The sequence below is a fragment of the Brachyhypopomus gauderio genome, chromosome 11 (genome assembly GCF_052324685.1).
Source record: "Brachyhypopomus gauderio isolate BG-103 chromosome 11, BGAUD_0.2, whole genome shotgun sequence".
In the NCBI taxonomy this organism is placed as follows: domain Eukaryota; kingdom Metazoa; phylum Chordata; class Actinopteri; order Gymnotiformes; family Hypopomidae; genus Brachyhypopomus; species Brachyhypopomus gauderio.
Window position 1 is genome coordinate 10,807,595 of NC_135221.1, and position 13,940 is coordinate 10,821,534.

Here is a 13,940-nt window from a genome sequence, read left to right on the forward strand (position 1 = left end):
ATATCCCAACGTTAATTAAACACATGTAATACAATTTCATAATGATTTCCTTTCAATTTCATTTAACGGAATCAAACTCTTATTTTGAAATGTATTACGTGAACGGGAACAAAAGTCCAATTTCACAGTTCCTCGAGGGTCCCTGGCGCCTTTCGCTCGGCTTTTCCTGTCATGGCTGTAGAATGTACAGTGCGGCGTGCGCGTGAAGGTCAGGTTCGCGAGCGCTGAACAAACACCACGCGTGAAACTCTCAATCCAACACAAGCCGATGCGATGGACAGTCAGGGAGCCACGACCGACCCTCAGCTTCAGCAGTTCATCGAGGTAGAGTCTCAAAAGCAGAGGTTTCAGCAGCTGGTTCACCAAATGACAGAAGTATGTTGGGTAAGTATGCTGACCAGCTAGCTAAGCCATCCTAATAGCTGGCCTTATTTATTTAACTCAGTAAAGACGTTGATTAGTACTAGTACAACTTGTCACGTAGCTCTTCCACATGGCGACATTTCAAGCCAGTCACTCCAGTCCTTGGTAGCTAACGTTGACCAGTGATTCAGGGTGCATCTAAAGGGCCTAACTACAAACATAAAGACAACAAGCAGCAATTTGTATGCTTCCACCGAGTTGTAAGTTCGTATAAGGGAGTCGTCTGAAATGAACTCTTTAGGTACTAATCAATAGAATTAAATGCCTAGATAGCTAGGCCTGCTAGCTATAACTGGATATGTGCAGTGGTCCAGACAGCTGCGCAAGTCTGAAGTGCATACTAACGCATGATTGTACTGCAAAGCTGTAGCCGGTCTGGATATAGATGATTCAGAAGTCCAAAGTGAAAAGTGTAGTATCTCAATAAGAAAAACACCCCTCCCCCAATAGGTGCAGTGTTTTGCACATACCTTTTAGGTGTAGAAAAGCCAAGTTCAGAGGGATTTGCAGGGAGGGAAGAAAGAGGATTTGCTATTCAGTATCAATATATTCCAGTCCAGTGTATGAATGGATGCTTAAAATGCCTTCAACATTTCTTCCACTTCTAAGTTGAAGTAATATTACACTGTGTAAAGGTCCTTGGTAACCTGCCAAGATGCTCTCAATGGGCACCTTTCTGATGCAAATATTTAAAACAAACTTGTAAGTTACAATACACATGCAAGAATTTGCCAAATGATAACCTACTCAGTTAGGGATGTATGGCTTTGGGTGAAATTTATGGAAAACGTAAAAAGTTCATGGTACAGTGATTGCATCATGCAAGTAGGGCATTTAATTAGAAGCATGCAGTGGTCATTCTCATCTCCAACAGCAAACAGTGGTGGGTATAACTGCAAAAAAAAAAAAAAAGTCAGCGTCTCAATAACTTGTCATGTGCCCTTGAGCATCAGTTACAGCTCGACAACAACATCTCTCGCTGTTCACAAGTCGACTTAGTCTGCTGAACACGGCATCCCAAAATTCTTGAAGGGCAGACCTCAGGTCATTGAGGTTCTGGGGTACGGGTTTACAAGCGACTCTATGGGATTCAGGTCTGGAGAAAGTGCAGGCTACTCCATTTGAGGTACCCCATCAGCCATTCCCTAATGACGAGACCTGGATGAGCTTGAGCATTGTCGTCCATGAAGATGAAATCTTCACACCACCACCAAAAGCCCGTGTGGTGACAACAGTGGCTGATGCATAGCACGGTCCTTGGCGTCTCCCACATCTTTGGTGGCCATCATTTCTGCAGAGCGCAAATCGACTTTCATCAGTGTGTGTCTCTGAAATTAAAGCAATGCAATAACAATCAAGAAATAATAATGAATTCACAATTATATAAGATTATGTAGTAAAGAAGCCTTATTTGACATTAAGCTGCGTAGTTGGAGTTCAGTTATGACATGAATTCTCAGAACAGTACCCCTTTGTCCTACTTCCTGTGGCCAGTTTGTGTACATCCTCCTTTAGCACTGAGGCTCCCTGGCCCGTGTATGACAATGACACCTGTGCTTGGTGGTGTGGTCAGGTGCCCTTGCAGATCATTTAGCACGCAGACCACTCCAATGTAAATGATTTTGAATGGTCCGACATGACACTTGGGTGCCTCTCACCTTCCGCAAATGTGTCTCGAGTTGTGGCATTCATCTGGTTCTGCAGGGCACCGTTCACAATGAAGCGGTCATCAGTGTGGGGCGTGGCCAAAGGACGTCAACTTCTATGCGCTTCTGTGATTCTTCTAGTCTCTGTATCTCTGTTGCAAGCTGCTGATGACACTGACACTCTAAACTCAGTGGCCACTTCCGTCTGAGAACATCCGGTTTGAAACCTCACAATGGCGAGTTACTGTTGATCAATTGTTGGGTGTTATCTTGGTCTGATGGTGTCAAAATGTGAACAGTATGCTGAGGAGGTCTGTTTAAATACAGATTCTAATTGAATGAGGACACATATTGGCAGATTCATGGATCAAACACCTGTTGTGAATTTTGTCGTTAACCTCCTTGCAGCAAGTTGTGCAAAAAGTACTGAAACATTGAACAGCTGGATATGTGCATTCAAAAATTTAGAGGGACTGAATATTTACATTTACATTTTATGGCATTTGGCAGATGCCCTTATCCAGAGCGACTTACATTTTTATCTCATTTTTTTTTTATACAAGTGAGCAATTGAGGGTTAAGGGCCTTGCTCAGGGGCACCTCAGTCATGGCCTCAGGTCTGGAAATCGAACCCACGACCCTCCGGTCACAAGACCAGTTCCCTAACCGTCAGGCCACGATGGTTTCCCAAGCTAGGATCACACCTGAAAGAGGATTAAACCATGAAGCTGAAGAAAAAAGAAAACATGAGTAAAAATAACATAATAATATAGTGTTTAGGCAGGATATATGTATAACAAAAACCTTACTCGTTCTATTTAATGTAATTTGCATGTTTTTATGGTAATCAGTTTGTGTGAAGGATGAAAAAATCTTGTATTTGTTTTGTTCTTCTACTAGCTAAATCCCAATAATAATTTGTGGTTCTTATGTCTGTTCTTCTGTGCAGGAGAAATGCATGGACAAGCCTGGTCCAAAGCTTGACTCCAGGACTGAAGTCTGTTTTGTGAACTGTGTTGAGCGTTTCATTGACACCAGTCAGTTCATCCTCAACAGACTGGAGCAAACTCCGAGGACAAGAGGCTCCTTCTCCGAGACCATAACAGACTAGTAGTAATCAGAGTGGACAAGATTAGACCAGAAGTCATCTCTTCCTGCAGTACTTCAGTACTGTTGGGCAACTGTCTTTATACAAAGTGAACATCCTCACCGTAATCCTCAAAGTGCCTCATTGTCATGCCACATCATGTTGAGGAGATCACTTTTAAATCAGAGGCTTATTGCACATAAAGTAGCACAGGATGTATCCAGGTGAGGTGGTATGCCTGTATTTGAGAGCCAGAAGAAACCTGCTGTGTACGAAGATATGTAATTTCATGGTTTACCTCTGTGGCATCTGTCTTGCCAAAGTTAACCTGGAAGCGTGTTGGGTACGGTTACTTGTCCTGCTTCTCATTGCATGCTAGTTAGAGGATGAATTGTGTCTTGTAAAAAGGCAACATTGCTGTAACAGTATCTGTGCAAATGTGCATATGGAATAAAGTAGGGTGAAATATTTATCCCCCAACTTTTGTTGTCAGGAAAATACAAATTTTTAGTTAATGAAACTTTACCCTCAGTTTACTTAATGAGGATTTAATTGGGTGGGTTGAAATAGGGAGAAGAAATCAAATATGTGGTGCTGAGTTTTATCTGGCTGTTGTGAACTAGGCCAGATCCCTGTGCTATAGAATAACTAGAATGTTACATGGTGTGGGCTCAGGTGTGGGAGTATAGATGAAGAATGTCATATAGGGGAGGTGGGAGCTGGCGTGTAGTTGTCTAGGGACCAGCTGTCTTCAGCATTGTTTTTCACATCAAATAGACTTGATGAAAAATCACACTGGAAAGTGTATTTCCATCAAATTGTAATACTGGTGCTCAGCACTGGTTCCTGTTTGCATAAACTGTATTTCAGTTTAATGTATTTTTATTCTGTTCAATAGGCAATTTTTGGTCATTCTGGAGTTTTTACTATTTCCCCAAATAGATGTTGCAAAATGTCATCCAAGGGCAGCCACCCACAGCTTGCAGTGTCTAGAAAATCTTGCTAAACATAATTCTTGCTAATGAGAACTGTTTCATGGGGATGATTTCTTCTCCCTCTTTCTAAGTTCATTTTGTTAATTTAAAGGCTTTAATGTTGTTCATCTCTGTCAGAAAGAGTCAAAATATTTTCAAGATATTTTTGTTTAGTCTTGTGATGTATTCATTCTGATGCATGAACAGACAAAAGATTGAAGGCATTAAGACCAACGTATTGAAAACTTGTTTATATTAGGTACATTTCCACATCATCAATACTTGAAACAACATAAACTAAACAATTCTGATGACAGACCAATTGTTTACACCAACAAAAGCATGTTAGTAGTATGACCCTTTCACCTCCTAAATCATATTTTAATCCCTATCTCCAGAGCATCAAATGTTTTGCAGTAGTAAAACATGATAGTCTTTTAAGTACATGCACCACTTTTCATAACAAACTTGTGAAGTCTAGCCAAAGTTGCATTATGCAAATCATAATGCAATGCCTGCCCATCCAGAGTATTTATATATACATACACACACACACACACACGCATGCACTCATCTGGGGTTCAGGGAAATATATGCAGCCCCCAGCTACCTTCTTGGGGCTAATGTCACACTGGTATTGGCAAGAGGAAGGACACTTGAAACTACAACCCTACAGTATTGGCTCAACTCCCATTGTGCCCACATGGGATTCAAACCAGAAACCCTGAGGATCCTAAGGAGCCCTTCGTCAAATTGAATGTAACTATTCCTAAGTAGTGAAGTATGGTTAGCCAAGATACGTGCAAATGGCTTCCACCAATAGAGAATGTAATGTGTGTTGTCATCCTGATTGTTTTGAAAAAGGTTTATAATATATATGTGCTATGATTGTGTGTGTACCCTTTTTAAAATATCAACTTGTAGTACCTACCACACACTCACAAAGGTCATATTGTTGCATAACTGCAACTGATAAGTAAAAGTAGATGTAATCCACAGAATGTAAAGTCAAACCAAAGTATCTTGCAGTCAAAAGTTGTAAAAAGTAGTAGTGTTAGTTTAGTAAAACTAATACTTGACAATATTCTGAAATTAAAGCAGTACAATAACAGTCCAGAATAATAATGAATTCACAATTAGATTATAAAAGACTATGTAGTAAAGAAGTCTTATTTGACATTAAGCTGGGAAGTTCAGTTCTGACATGAATTCTCAGAACAGTACCCCTTTGTCCTACTTCCTGGGGCCGGTTTGTGTACATTCTCCTTCAGACTTTCATGGGTTGGCAGAGCAAAGTAAGGCTGATTCCATGTGGTACCCCTGATGGCACTGTGCAGATAGAGAGGGAGAGCGTCCCAACTGAAACTGGTGTCCTTGAACGCATGGAGAAGGAAAATGCCCAGCACAATAGTGAGAAATCCACTAACTGTCCCGACAGCTCCATCAACCGTCATACGCAGCCACTCCTTAAACAATATGGCTGAGCATGCCATAACTGAAGTGGTGAAGAAGACGTAGTAGATAGGGGTGACGATGGAGGTGTTGAAGATGTCCAGAGCTTTGTTAAGGTAGCTGATTTGAATGCTGACACAGATCACAAGGCAAACGAGTAAAGCCCAGAACAGAGGGTCTTTCAGCACTGCTATTCCTGAAAAAAGCTCTTTGATGCTGATACCAAGGCCTTTCACGCATGACACGGATAGTGAGCCAATCACTGAGCAGATGAGAATGTACACGAGCACGTTCTTTTGTCCGTAGCGAGGCGCAACAATGAAGATCAGGATTAGACTGCTTACAACGATGCAAACAGCAAACACTATAAACCCTATGAGAGAATGAAAATGAAGAAAAAAATAAACATGTAGCACAAAGTAAAGCTACTACAACATCATAAACAGAAACCCCCTAAACTGGGGGGAAAAAAATCACACCACCTGTATCTTTCAGCTTCTCGCCCATAACCTTCAGAGAGGCAACCTGCTCTTCTTGGGGTGCATGAATGACCATCACCGTAGAGCCCAAGATGCACAGAACACAACCGATCTTCCCATGAATATTCAGCCGCTCATTCAGGAAGTACGATGATAGCACAGCACTGCAGGAGAAGGGTCACGAGAGAGGATTCAAACGTTCAACATTATCCACATACAGTATCTAGCAGATTAAATACTGAATTCACACCCAAGATTAAGCCATAGACCTACCTTACTAAAACACTCATTGCTCCCAAAGGTGTTACTAATGTGGCAGGTGCAAAGGCATACGCTGCAAAATTTGCCGCCTCACCTACTCCCACTGAAAATGGAATATGTCAAGAGGACAAGCATGGACTTACTGGTATTTAGGCAGATTTTAAGGTCCACTACAATTTACATAAACATTTCATTCAAGCCAATGTATTAATAGCAATATACCAAGCCAAGGTTCACTGGTTAAAGCACATAATGCTGTTTATAACAGTATATTGTTACAAGTAATATTTTGAATGCACAAGCTACTTTAAACCTTCCTATAATTTAGAAAATTTGCTCTCTCCAGCATGAAGCCAAATACTACACCATACTTGATATGAGACCGGCCCACCACAACCATTCCTTCAGGTATGCATATCCGCCTTGACCTATTTGTGTGAGGAATTGAGAAAATAATAAATATGAATAAAAATCTATAGATAAGTTACAAAAATATGCAAAACTGAATCTTTAACTTTTGATGTGTAAATAGGAATGTATATGTGAAGCTATCCCACATATGTAACATTAATGTACCTGCTCTCATAGAGCCTTTGCTTGCAAGTCTTAAAAGTCCTTTCTTTTTCAAAATAAAACTCCCACCAATGAACACACTGGAGGAGATGGCAAGTGACAGCCCAATGTAGAATCCTGAGCGATTAGCAGCACCAGCATCCATCTAAATGTAATCACAATCACTGTTATTAACAGACCAAACGGGAAAATACCTTTAAAAAAATACTAAATGGCACTGGATAAAGCAGGCATGTAACAACAATATTGTGCTGTTTCAGGTTTTGGCATTAATCTGACTTAATGAATTGCATTCTACTAAAATAAGCAGAGAATTCCAGTTATGTTTATGACAAGAATATTCAAGTCTTATTATATAAATTATATAAAGATTTTTGCAAGTTTTTGATTAAACATGTAACATATACAATGATGCTATAATGCTGAGTGACAAACACTGGAGATGTTGGTATAAAGGAGGGAGTCCTACTTCAGTAACAGTTTTAAAATCCTAAAAAATCTGACATTTTTTCTTTATAGTGTGCACAAAAGTTTAGCTCAGCAATCAAACTGAACATGGGAGTTCCATATGAAAACTCAGGCTATTGAAAGCACAAGTTATTAGTATTAATCTTATTTTATGACTAACTACCATGAGGTAGTATCCTGATTGGAATGAATATGTTTCAGCTCTGCATTTGATCATATTGGACTTCAAGAAAGAAGGACTATTTGTCTGGTATTTGGTCACAACCAGAGGATGATGGACTCCTACTTTGAGTCTTGGTTTCTCTCTTGGTTCCTCGACTTTGAGTCGAAGGTTTCTTCGTCATGCTGTTAGAGAGGCAAGAATTATTAAAAGAATATGTTCTTATCCGTATCCTTACATGGTTATTTCTAAGAATACTACTAATAATAAGAGTTTTGGCAGCACGGAGCACATCATTAAATAAGATGCAGGAATGCCTGTTGTAGTTTTACATTGTCACCTACATTTAGAGAATAGCAGTCAGTCAAATATGAGCTGTAGCAGCAATGGTGCCAGTGAAAGCATGATCTAAATCTAACATAAAGGTCGGATCATTTTAAATGCGTAACCTATATTGAGTAGCCACAGTGTCTTTATAGAGGACATATATGATTCATCTCCCCTATCCGTCCACGCAAGACGTGATGGTGAAAATGGTGAAAAGTAGTAAATCCTACTACTATTCTGATATAGTCACCAGTGCACTATGCATCCTTTTAAAACACCAGTCTTCAATTATACGTAAACAGCGAGGTGCGCAAGAGGAACAGATTTTCCAGTGAATTACTGGGACTCAAGTCCCATGTGTTTAGGAAATTCACAACTTTATGGTAAAAGTCAACATCACAGTCACAAGTTGTTTACTCCTCTGACCCGCTGGTTCCGACGTCTCTTTCTAAAACATACACTGCTGAATGTATGAACATGCAATATTGTAAATCTGTTTCCTACTTTTTTATTGTGTTTCATGTCCCGACCTACTTTTCGATAACTATTCAGATGAAAGCTAGAGTAATAGAGTTTCAGTAATAATCCCAAAGTGAAAGCATCTAAACAGGACTGCGATGGTGTTCCAGACACATTCGAGACGGCTGTACGGTGTCAGATCATTGGCGTCGGACTGTTTTGTAAGACGTGCTGTCTATCTTAGGACAGGGTATGTTAAGAGCATATCCACCTTTGGGTCATAGGAGAAACCGACTGCTACTGGTACAATCGTGTCGATATTATAAACTGTGCGGCACTACACGATCTCGAAAGCCTGCTGCTATAGACCCTGCCGACAGATCTGATCAGATAATACTACTTTAAAATGCCTATTCATGAAGTTTCCAACCCTTTAGTAAATATACTCACACCAAAAATATATCTAGAAACATATTTATAACCAAAAACCCCGTTTTAATCAGACAAACCTTGTGTTCGTAACGTCCATCGACTACAGACCCTAATAAACTTCCTGCTTGACACGTGAGTTGTCGCAGGTTTTCAGGTTGCCAGATTGACCCAATATGTAAACGAAAAAAAAAATTTTGTTTCGATAATATATTTAACTTATGTAAATATAGTTCGTTTTTATATTTAATATAAATAAATATTCATATTTAGTTTATATAAAATATATTTATGTGTAAATATATAAACTGACATGAGCTTTATTAACTGACTCATAATGTTCTGGAAAGCAGTACGAATAGCAACGAACTTGACCAAACTATCATGTACCACCGCAGATCTATTTAAATTCTCTATGTGAAAATTAGTCCAATCTGGCAACGCTGAAGAAGTGATGGGTTCCGGGTGGTGGAGTGGTCCATCTCGACCGTAGGAACCATTTACTGTCAATCACAATTTATACATTTCATTTCATTTCATTTCATTTAAACCAAACACCAACAGGCCCTTGTAAAAACAAGCTTAAAGTGAAACTAAAGCTTGAAAGACGGTTTAAAATGTTGTATACTGTGTTTGACGGTATCAAACAAGATTTATTAACTTTAGAGGTAATATAATCTCTGCCAACTGTGGAATTACCAGAGGTCAATGGGAATTACAGTGTACTGCAATGTCTTGTGTCATTAACTATACATTGGCAGCTAGACGGGTTTTCGTATTCTGAACATTTACAGAGATGTTGTAGAGCAGGGGTGGCCAAATGGTTCAAATTTTCACCTGACCTCAACCTCTGTTGATTACAGCATTTTATATTTCACCAGAAGATGGCAGTAGACTAAAAAAATCCATTTTAAATTTCAACATGACAGTAGACTTGATCTACACTGTAGTCCCATATCCAACGCACAGAAGCGTTGCTGTTGTTTTTTCCATCTTCAGCACACGCCAGTATGAACATTACTCACACCCTAGGCCGACTTGTTACCCCTGCTGCTAAAGCAGCCCTCCATTGTAGGCTTATTTGGGTCCTGCAATTGACAGTATACAGTATACATTTGACAATCATACCAACATCTTGAGCCAGATTCCCAGTACTGGGATATTAAGTCCACCTACCAAAATGACCTTTTGCACCACAGATTGTAATATAAATCCTTAGACATATATGACAGAAGCAGAAAACTTCCACCAAATCTGAAGTGATAGATCTGACTCTTAAACTAAGATTAAAACTTTTGAATGAATACCTTTATGATAGCTCATAGTCGTGCAAGGACCATTTGTATATATTTTTCCATCTGAATTCAAGTAAATACACAGTATTCAGTGTCTTATTGACTTTTTGTCCTGGAAATGGTAATCATAGTTGTTACGACCTGTCACGTAGGGCAACGCCCCCTCTCGTAGCTGTCACTCTGGGTTCCCTCATGTCCGTGTTCCCTGCCTGTTTGTCCCGCCCTGCTCGTTGGTTTTGATGGATTCCTTGTTTGTTACCACGCCCCTGTGTCATTGTCATCACCTGTCCCTAGTTTAGTCCTGTGTATATTAGTCCCTGTGTCTCCCAGGTCTAGTTGTCGGTCTTTTTGTTTATGCCTGTGAGTTGTCAGATCTCGTTCATCGTGAGTACTGCCGTGTTGCGCCTTGTGTTACCCGTCACCCGTGTATTTTGCCTGCCCTTCCGTAGTCAGTCTTCCTTGTTGTTTTCTTTGTCCGTGTTCATGCCTTTGTACATTTCATGTCAGGATTGCCAAACCGTTATGACCCATGCCCGTTACATCGACTCTGCCTATGGAATTTCCTGTAATAAATCTCGCTCTCCTCAGCGCTTGTGTCCGCCTCCCTGTTCTGCCCCGCGCAGATCGTTACATAAAGACCGACCTTACAAGGACACAGCGAGGGAGCGAGACTCTGGTGAGTTTAATCGCTGTGATGAGATGTTGGCTGGTTCGGTCCAGTTCAACTCTCCGATATCGCAGCGTGAACGAACCAGAGACAGAAATTCCCCTGGCGCTGTGGGAACACGGAAGTCTCGACGCGCACCAACGAAAGCCCAGTCACTTTCGGTTTCGACTGGCTTTCGCGTCGAGACTCCTATTGAGCGCTACGTGTCTGCCCGGCTTGGCGAACACCACAGGCGTGAGCAACCTGTGGTGCAAGCAGCGGGCAGACGGAATGAGCGCACAGACGAGCGTTGGCTTAACCCTCGGTTTGCTCTCGGTGGCCACTGCGAGCTCCCGACGCCTCGGAGGAGGCGGAGCCGTCGCAGAGAGAGCAACCGAGAGGCTTCTGTGTCTGTGTGTTCTTCCAGGCTCAACCCGGACACTGAGGAGGAGGACTTAACATCGCTGATCCCGCCGGCTAGTCCACAGGACACCCCCATGTATTTTTTGGGGGGGGAGTACGAGCCACGTCGGCTTGGCGGACACGCCCCCCGATGACGTCAGTATGGTGGCTCCGCCCCCCGAGGACGTCGGCTTGGAGGACACGCCCCCCGATGACGTCAGTATAGTGGCTCCGCCCCCCGAGGACGTCGGCTTGGCGGACACGCCCCCCGATGACGTCAGTATAGTGGCTCCGCCCCCCGAGGACGTCGGCTTGGCGGACACGCCCCCCGATGACGTCAGTATGGTGGCTCCGCCCCCCGAGGACGTCGGCTTGGCGGACACGCCCCCCGATGACGTCAGTATAGTGGCTCCGCCCCCCGAGGACGTCGGCTTGGCGGACACGCCCCCCGATGACGTCAGTATGGTGGCTCCGCCCCCCGAGGACGTCGGCTTGGCGGACACGCCCCCCGATGACGTCAGTATGGTGGCTCCGCCCCCCGAGGACGTCGGCTTGGCGGACACGCCCCCCGATGACGTCAGTATAGTGGCTCCGCCCCCCGAGGACGTCGGCTTGGCGGTTCCGCCCCCCGAGGACGTCGGCTTGGCGGTTCCGCCCCCCGAGGACGTCGGCTTGGCGGTTCCGCCCCCCGAGGACGTCGGCTTGGCGGTTCCGCCCCCCGAGGACGTCGGCTTGGCGGTTCCGCCCCCCGAGGACGTCGGCTTGGCGGTTCCGCCCCCCGAGGACGTCGGCTTGGCGGTTCCGCCCCCCGAGGACGTCGGCTTGGTGGCTCCGCCCCCCGAGTGCATCTCCTCACCTCGGATTCCTGTCCCCGCTGCCCGTCGGCAGTTCGTGCCTGTTCCTGTCCCCGCGACCCTGGAGGGGTCGTCCACGCCGGTTCCGGTCCCCGCGACCCTGGAGGGGTCGTCCACGCCGGTTCCTGTCCCCGCGACCCTGGAGGGGTCGTCCACGCCGGCTCCTGTTCCCGCTGCCCGCCAGCGGACCCTGCCTGTTCCCGCTGCCCGCCAGCGGACCCTGCCTGTTCCCGCTGCCCGCCAGCGGACCCTGCCTGTGCCCGCTGCCCGCCAGCGGACCCTGCCTGTGCCCGCTGCCCGCCGCCCGGCCGCGCCTGTGCCCGCTGCCCGCCGCCCGGCCGCGCCTGTGCCCGCTGCCCGCCGCCCGGCCGCGCCTGTGCCCGCTGCCCGCCGCCCGGCCGCGCCTGTGCCCGCTGCCCGCCGCCCGGCCGCGCCTGTGTCCCCAGAGACTGTGCTGCCCTCTATTGGGCCCGGACATTATGTGCCCTCTGCTCTGCCCTGTACACCTGCCTCTGTACCCATGTTCCCCTTGCTCCCATGTTCTGTCCCTGGTTTTGTGTTGGTCCCAGTCCCTGTGTGTGTGCCTGTTCGTGTCCTTGTGCCCGTCCCTGTGTCTGGTTCCAGTGGTGTCCTCTCTGTCCCGGTTCCCGTGTCTGTTCCCCAGATTGTGACCCACTTCGTTCCTGTCCCAGTCTCCGTCGTCCAGGCCGTGTTTGCCTCAGTGTTTACCTCTGCCCTGTCCCCTGGCCCCGCTCCAGTGTCTGTCCCCGGTCCTGTCCTGTCCAGCCCTGCTCCTGTGCCTCGCCCTGGCCCTATCCGGTCTCCCTGTGTCCCGTGTCATGCCGTGTCCCAGGTCCCTCGTCCTATTTTGTCTGGTCCTGTCCCTCCGGTCTGTCCTGTGTCCGCTGTCCCTGTCCTGTCTGCCCTTGCGTGCCCCGGAGTGGCACGCTTTGAGGGGGGGTTCTGTCACGTAGGGCAACGCCCCCTCTCGTAGCTGTCACTCTGGGTTCCCTCATGTCCGTGTTCCCTGCCTGTTTGTCCCGCCCTGCTCGTTGGTTTTGATGGATTCCTTGTTTGTTACCACGCCCCTGTGTCATTGTCATCACCTGTCCCTAGTTTAGTCCTGTGTATATTAGTCCCTGTGTCTCCCAGGTCTAGTTGTCGGTCTTTTTGTTTATGCCTGTGAGTTGTCAGATCTCGTTCATCGTGAGTACTGCCGTGTTGCGCCTTGTGTTACCCGTCACCCGTGTATTTTGCCTGCCCTTCCGTAGTCAGTCTTCCTTGTTGTTTTCTTTGTCCGTGTTCATGCCTTTGTACATTTCATGTCAGGATTGCCAAACCGTTATGACCCATGCCCGTTACATCGACTCTGCCTATGGAATTTCCTGTAATAAATCTCGCTCTCCTCAGCGCTTGTGTCCGCCTCCCTGTTCTGCCCCGCGCAGATCGTTACACGACCTATGTAATATCAGCGATATAAAATGTAACTGAAGCATATGATGGAACGATTAAACAAAACCAGCGAATATTATTGAACTTCCTGTTTTGAATTAGTAAAATACATACAGTGAGGAAACTAAGTATTTGAACACTCTGCGACTTTGCAAGTTCTCTCACTTAGAAATCATGGAGGGGTTTGAAATTTTCATCTTAGTTGCAATGTCCACTGTGAGAGACTGAAAGAAAAATCTGGAAATCACAATGTATGATTTAAAAAAAAAAATTGTGTTACTGCTGCAAATAAGTATTTGAATACCTGCCAATCAGCAAAAATTCTGGTCCTCAAAGACCTGTTAGTCCGCCTGTGCAACAAATCTAGTTGTGAAATTTCCTTGCTCCTAAATATTCCGCAGTCAATTTGATAAGAAATTGGAAGTGTTTGGAAAAGACAGCAACTCAGCCACAAAGTGGTAGGCCACGTAAACTGACAGAGCGGGGTCAGCGGATGCAGAAGCACATGGTGCGAAGAGGTTGCCATCTTTATGCAGAGTCAATCACTACAGAC

The 13,940-nt window shown here is 44.9% G+C and overlaps 2 protein-coding genes and 1 long non-coding RNA gene across 4 annotated transcripts; 1 reads left to right on the forward strand and 2 right to left on the reverse strand.

Moving 5' to 3' along the window:
- The first annotated feature begins 118 nt into the window (after nt 1-118).
- Nucleotides 119-4,978, forward strand: timm8a (translocase of inner mitochondrial membrane 8 homolog A (yeast)). Its single transcript, XM_077021904.1, has 2 exons — nt 119-384; nt 3,019-4,978. The coding sequence occupies exons 1-2, from the start codon at nt 274-276 to the stop codon at nt 3,178-3,180; spliced, it is 273 nt and encodes a 90-aa protein (XP_076878019.1). The 5' UTR covers nt 119-273; the 3' UTR covers nt 3,181-4,978.
- Nucleotides 1,184-2,491, reverse strand: LOC143527022 (uncharacterized). The gene is made up of 2 exons (XR_013134016.1): nt 2,082-2,491; nt 1,184-1,751 (listed from the first exon to the last, which is right to left on the reverse strand). It is a non-coding gene; the product is annotated as an uncharacterized LOC143527022 (long non-coding RNA).
- Nucleotides 4,366-8,894, reverse strand: LOC143527019 (magnesium transporter NIPA2). Of its 2 annotated transcripts, XM_077021902.1 has the most exons (7): nt 8,819-8,894; nt 7,650-7,708; nt 6,899-7,040; nt 6,694-6,750; nt 6,335-6,425; nt 6,065-6,225; nt 4,366-5,955 (listed from the first exon to the last, which is right to left on the reverse strand). In XM_077021902.1, the coding sequence occupies exons 3-7, from the start codon at nt 7,038-7,040 to the stop codon at nt 5,324-5,326; spliced, it is 1,083 nt and encodes a 360-aa protein (XP_076878017.1). In that variant the 5' UTR covers nt 7,650-7,708; nt 8,819-8,894; the 3' UTR covers nt 4,366-5,323. The 2 variants fall into 2 exon arrangements, with proteins under 2 accessions (XP_076878017.1, XP_076878018.1); XM_077021903.1 differs by lacking the exon at nt 7,650-7,708 and having other exon boundaries at nt 8,819-8,887.
- Nucleotides 8,895-13,940: the final 5,046 nt, after the last annotated feature.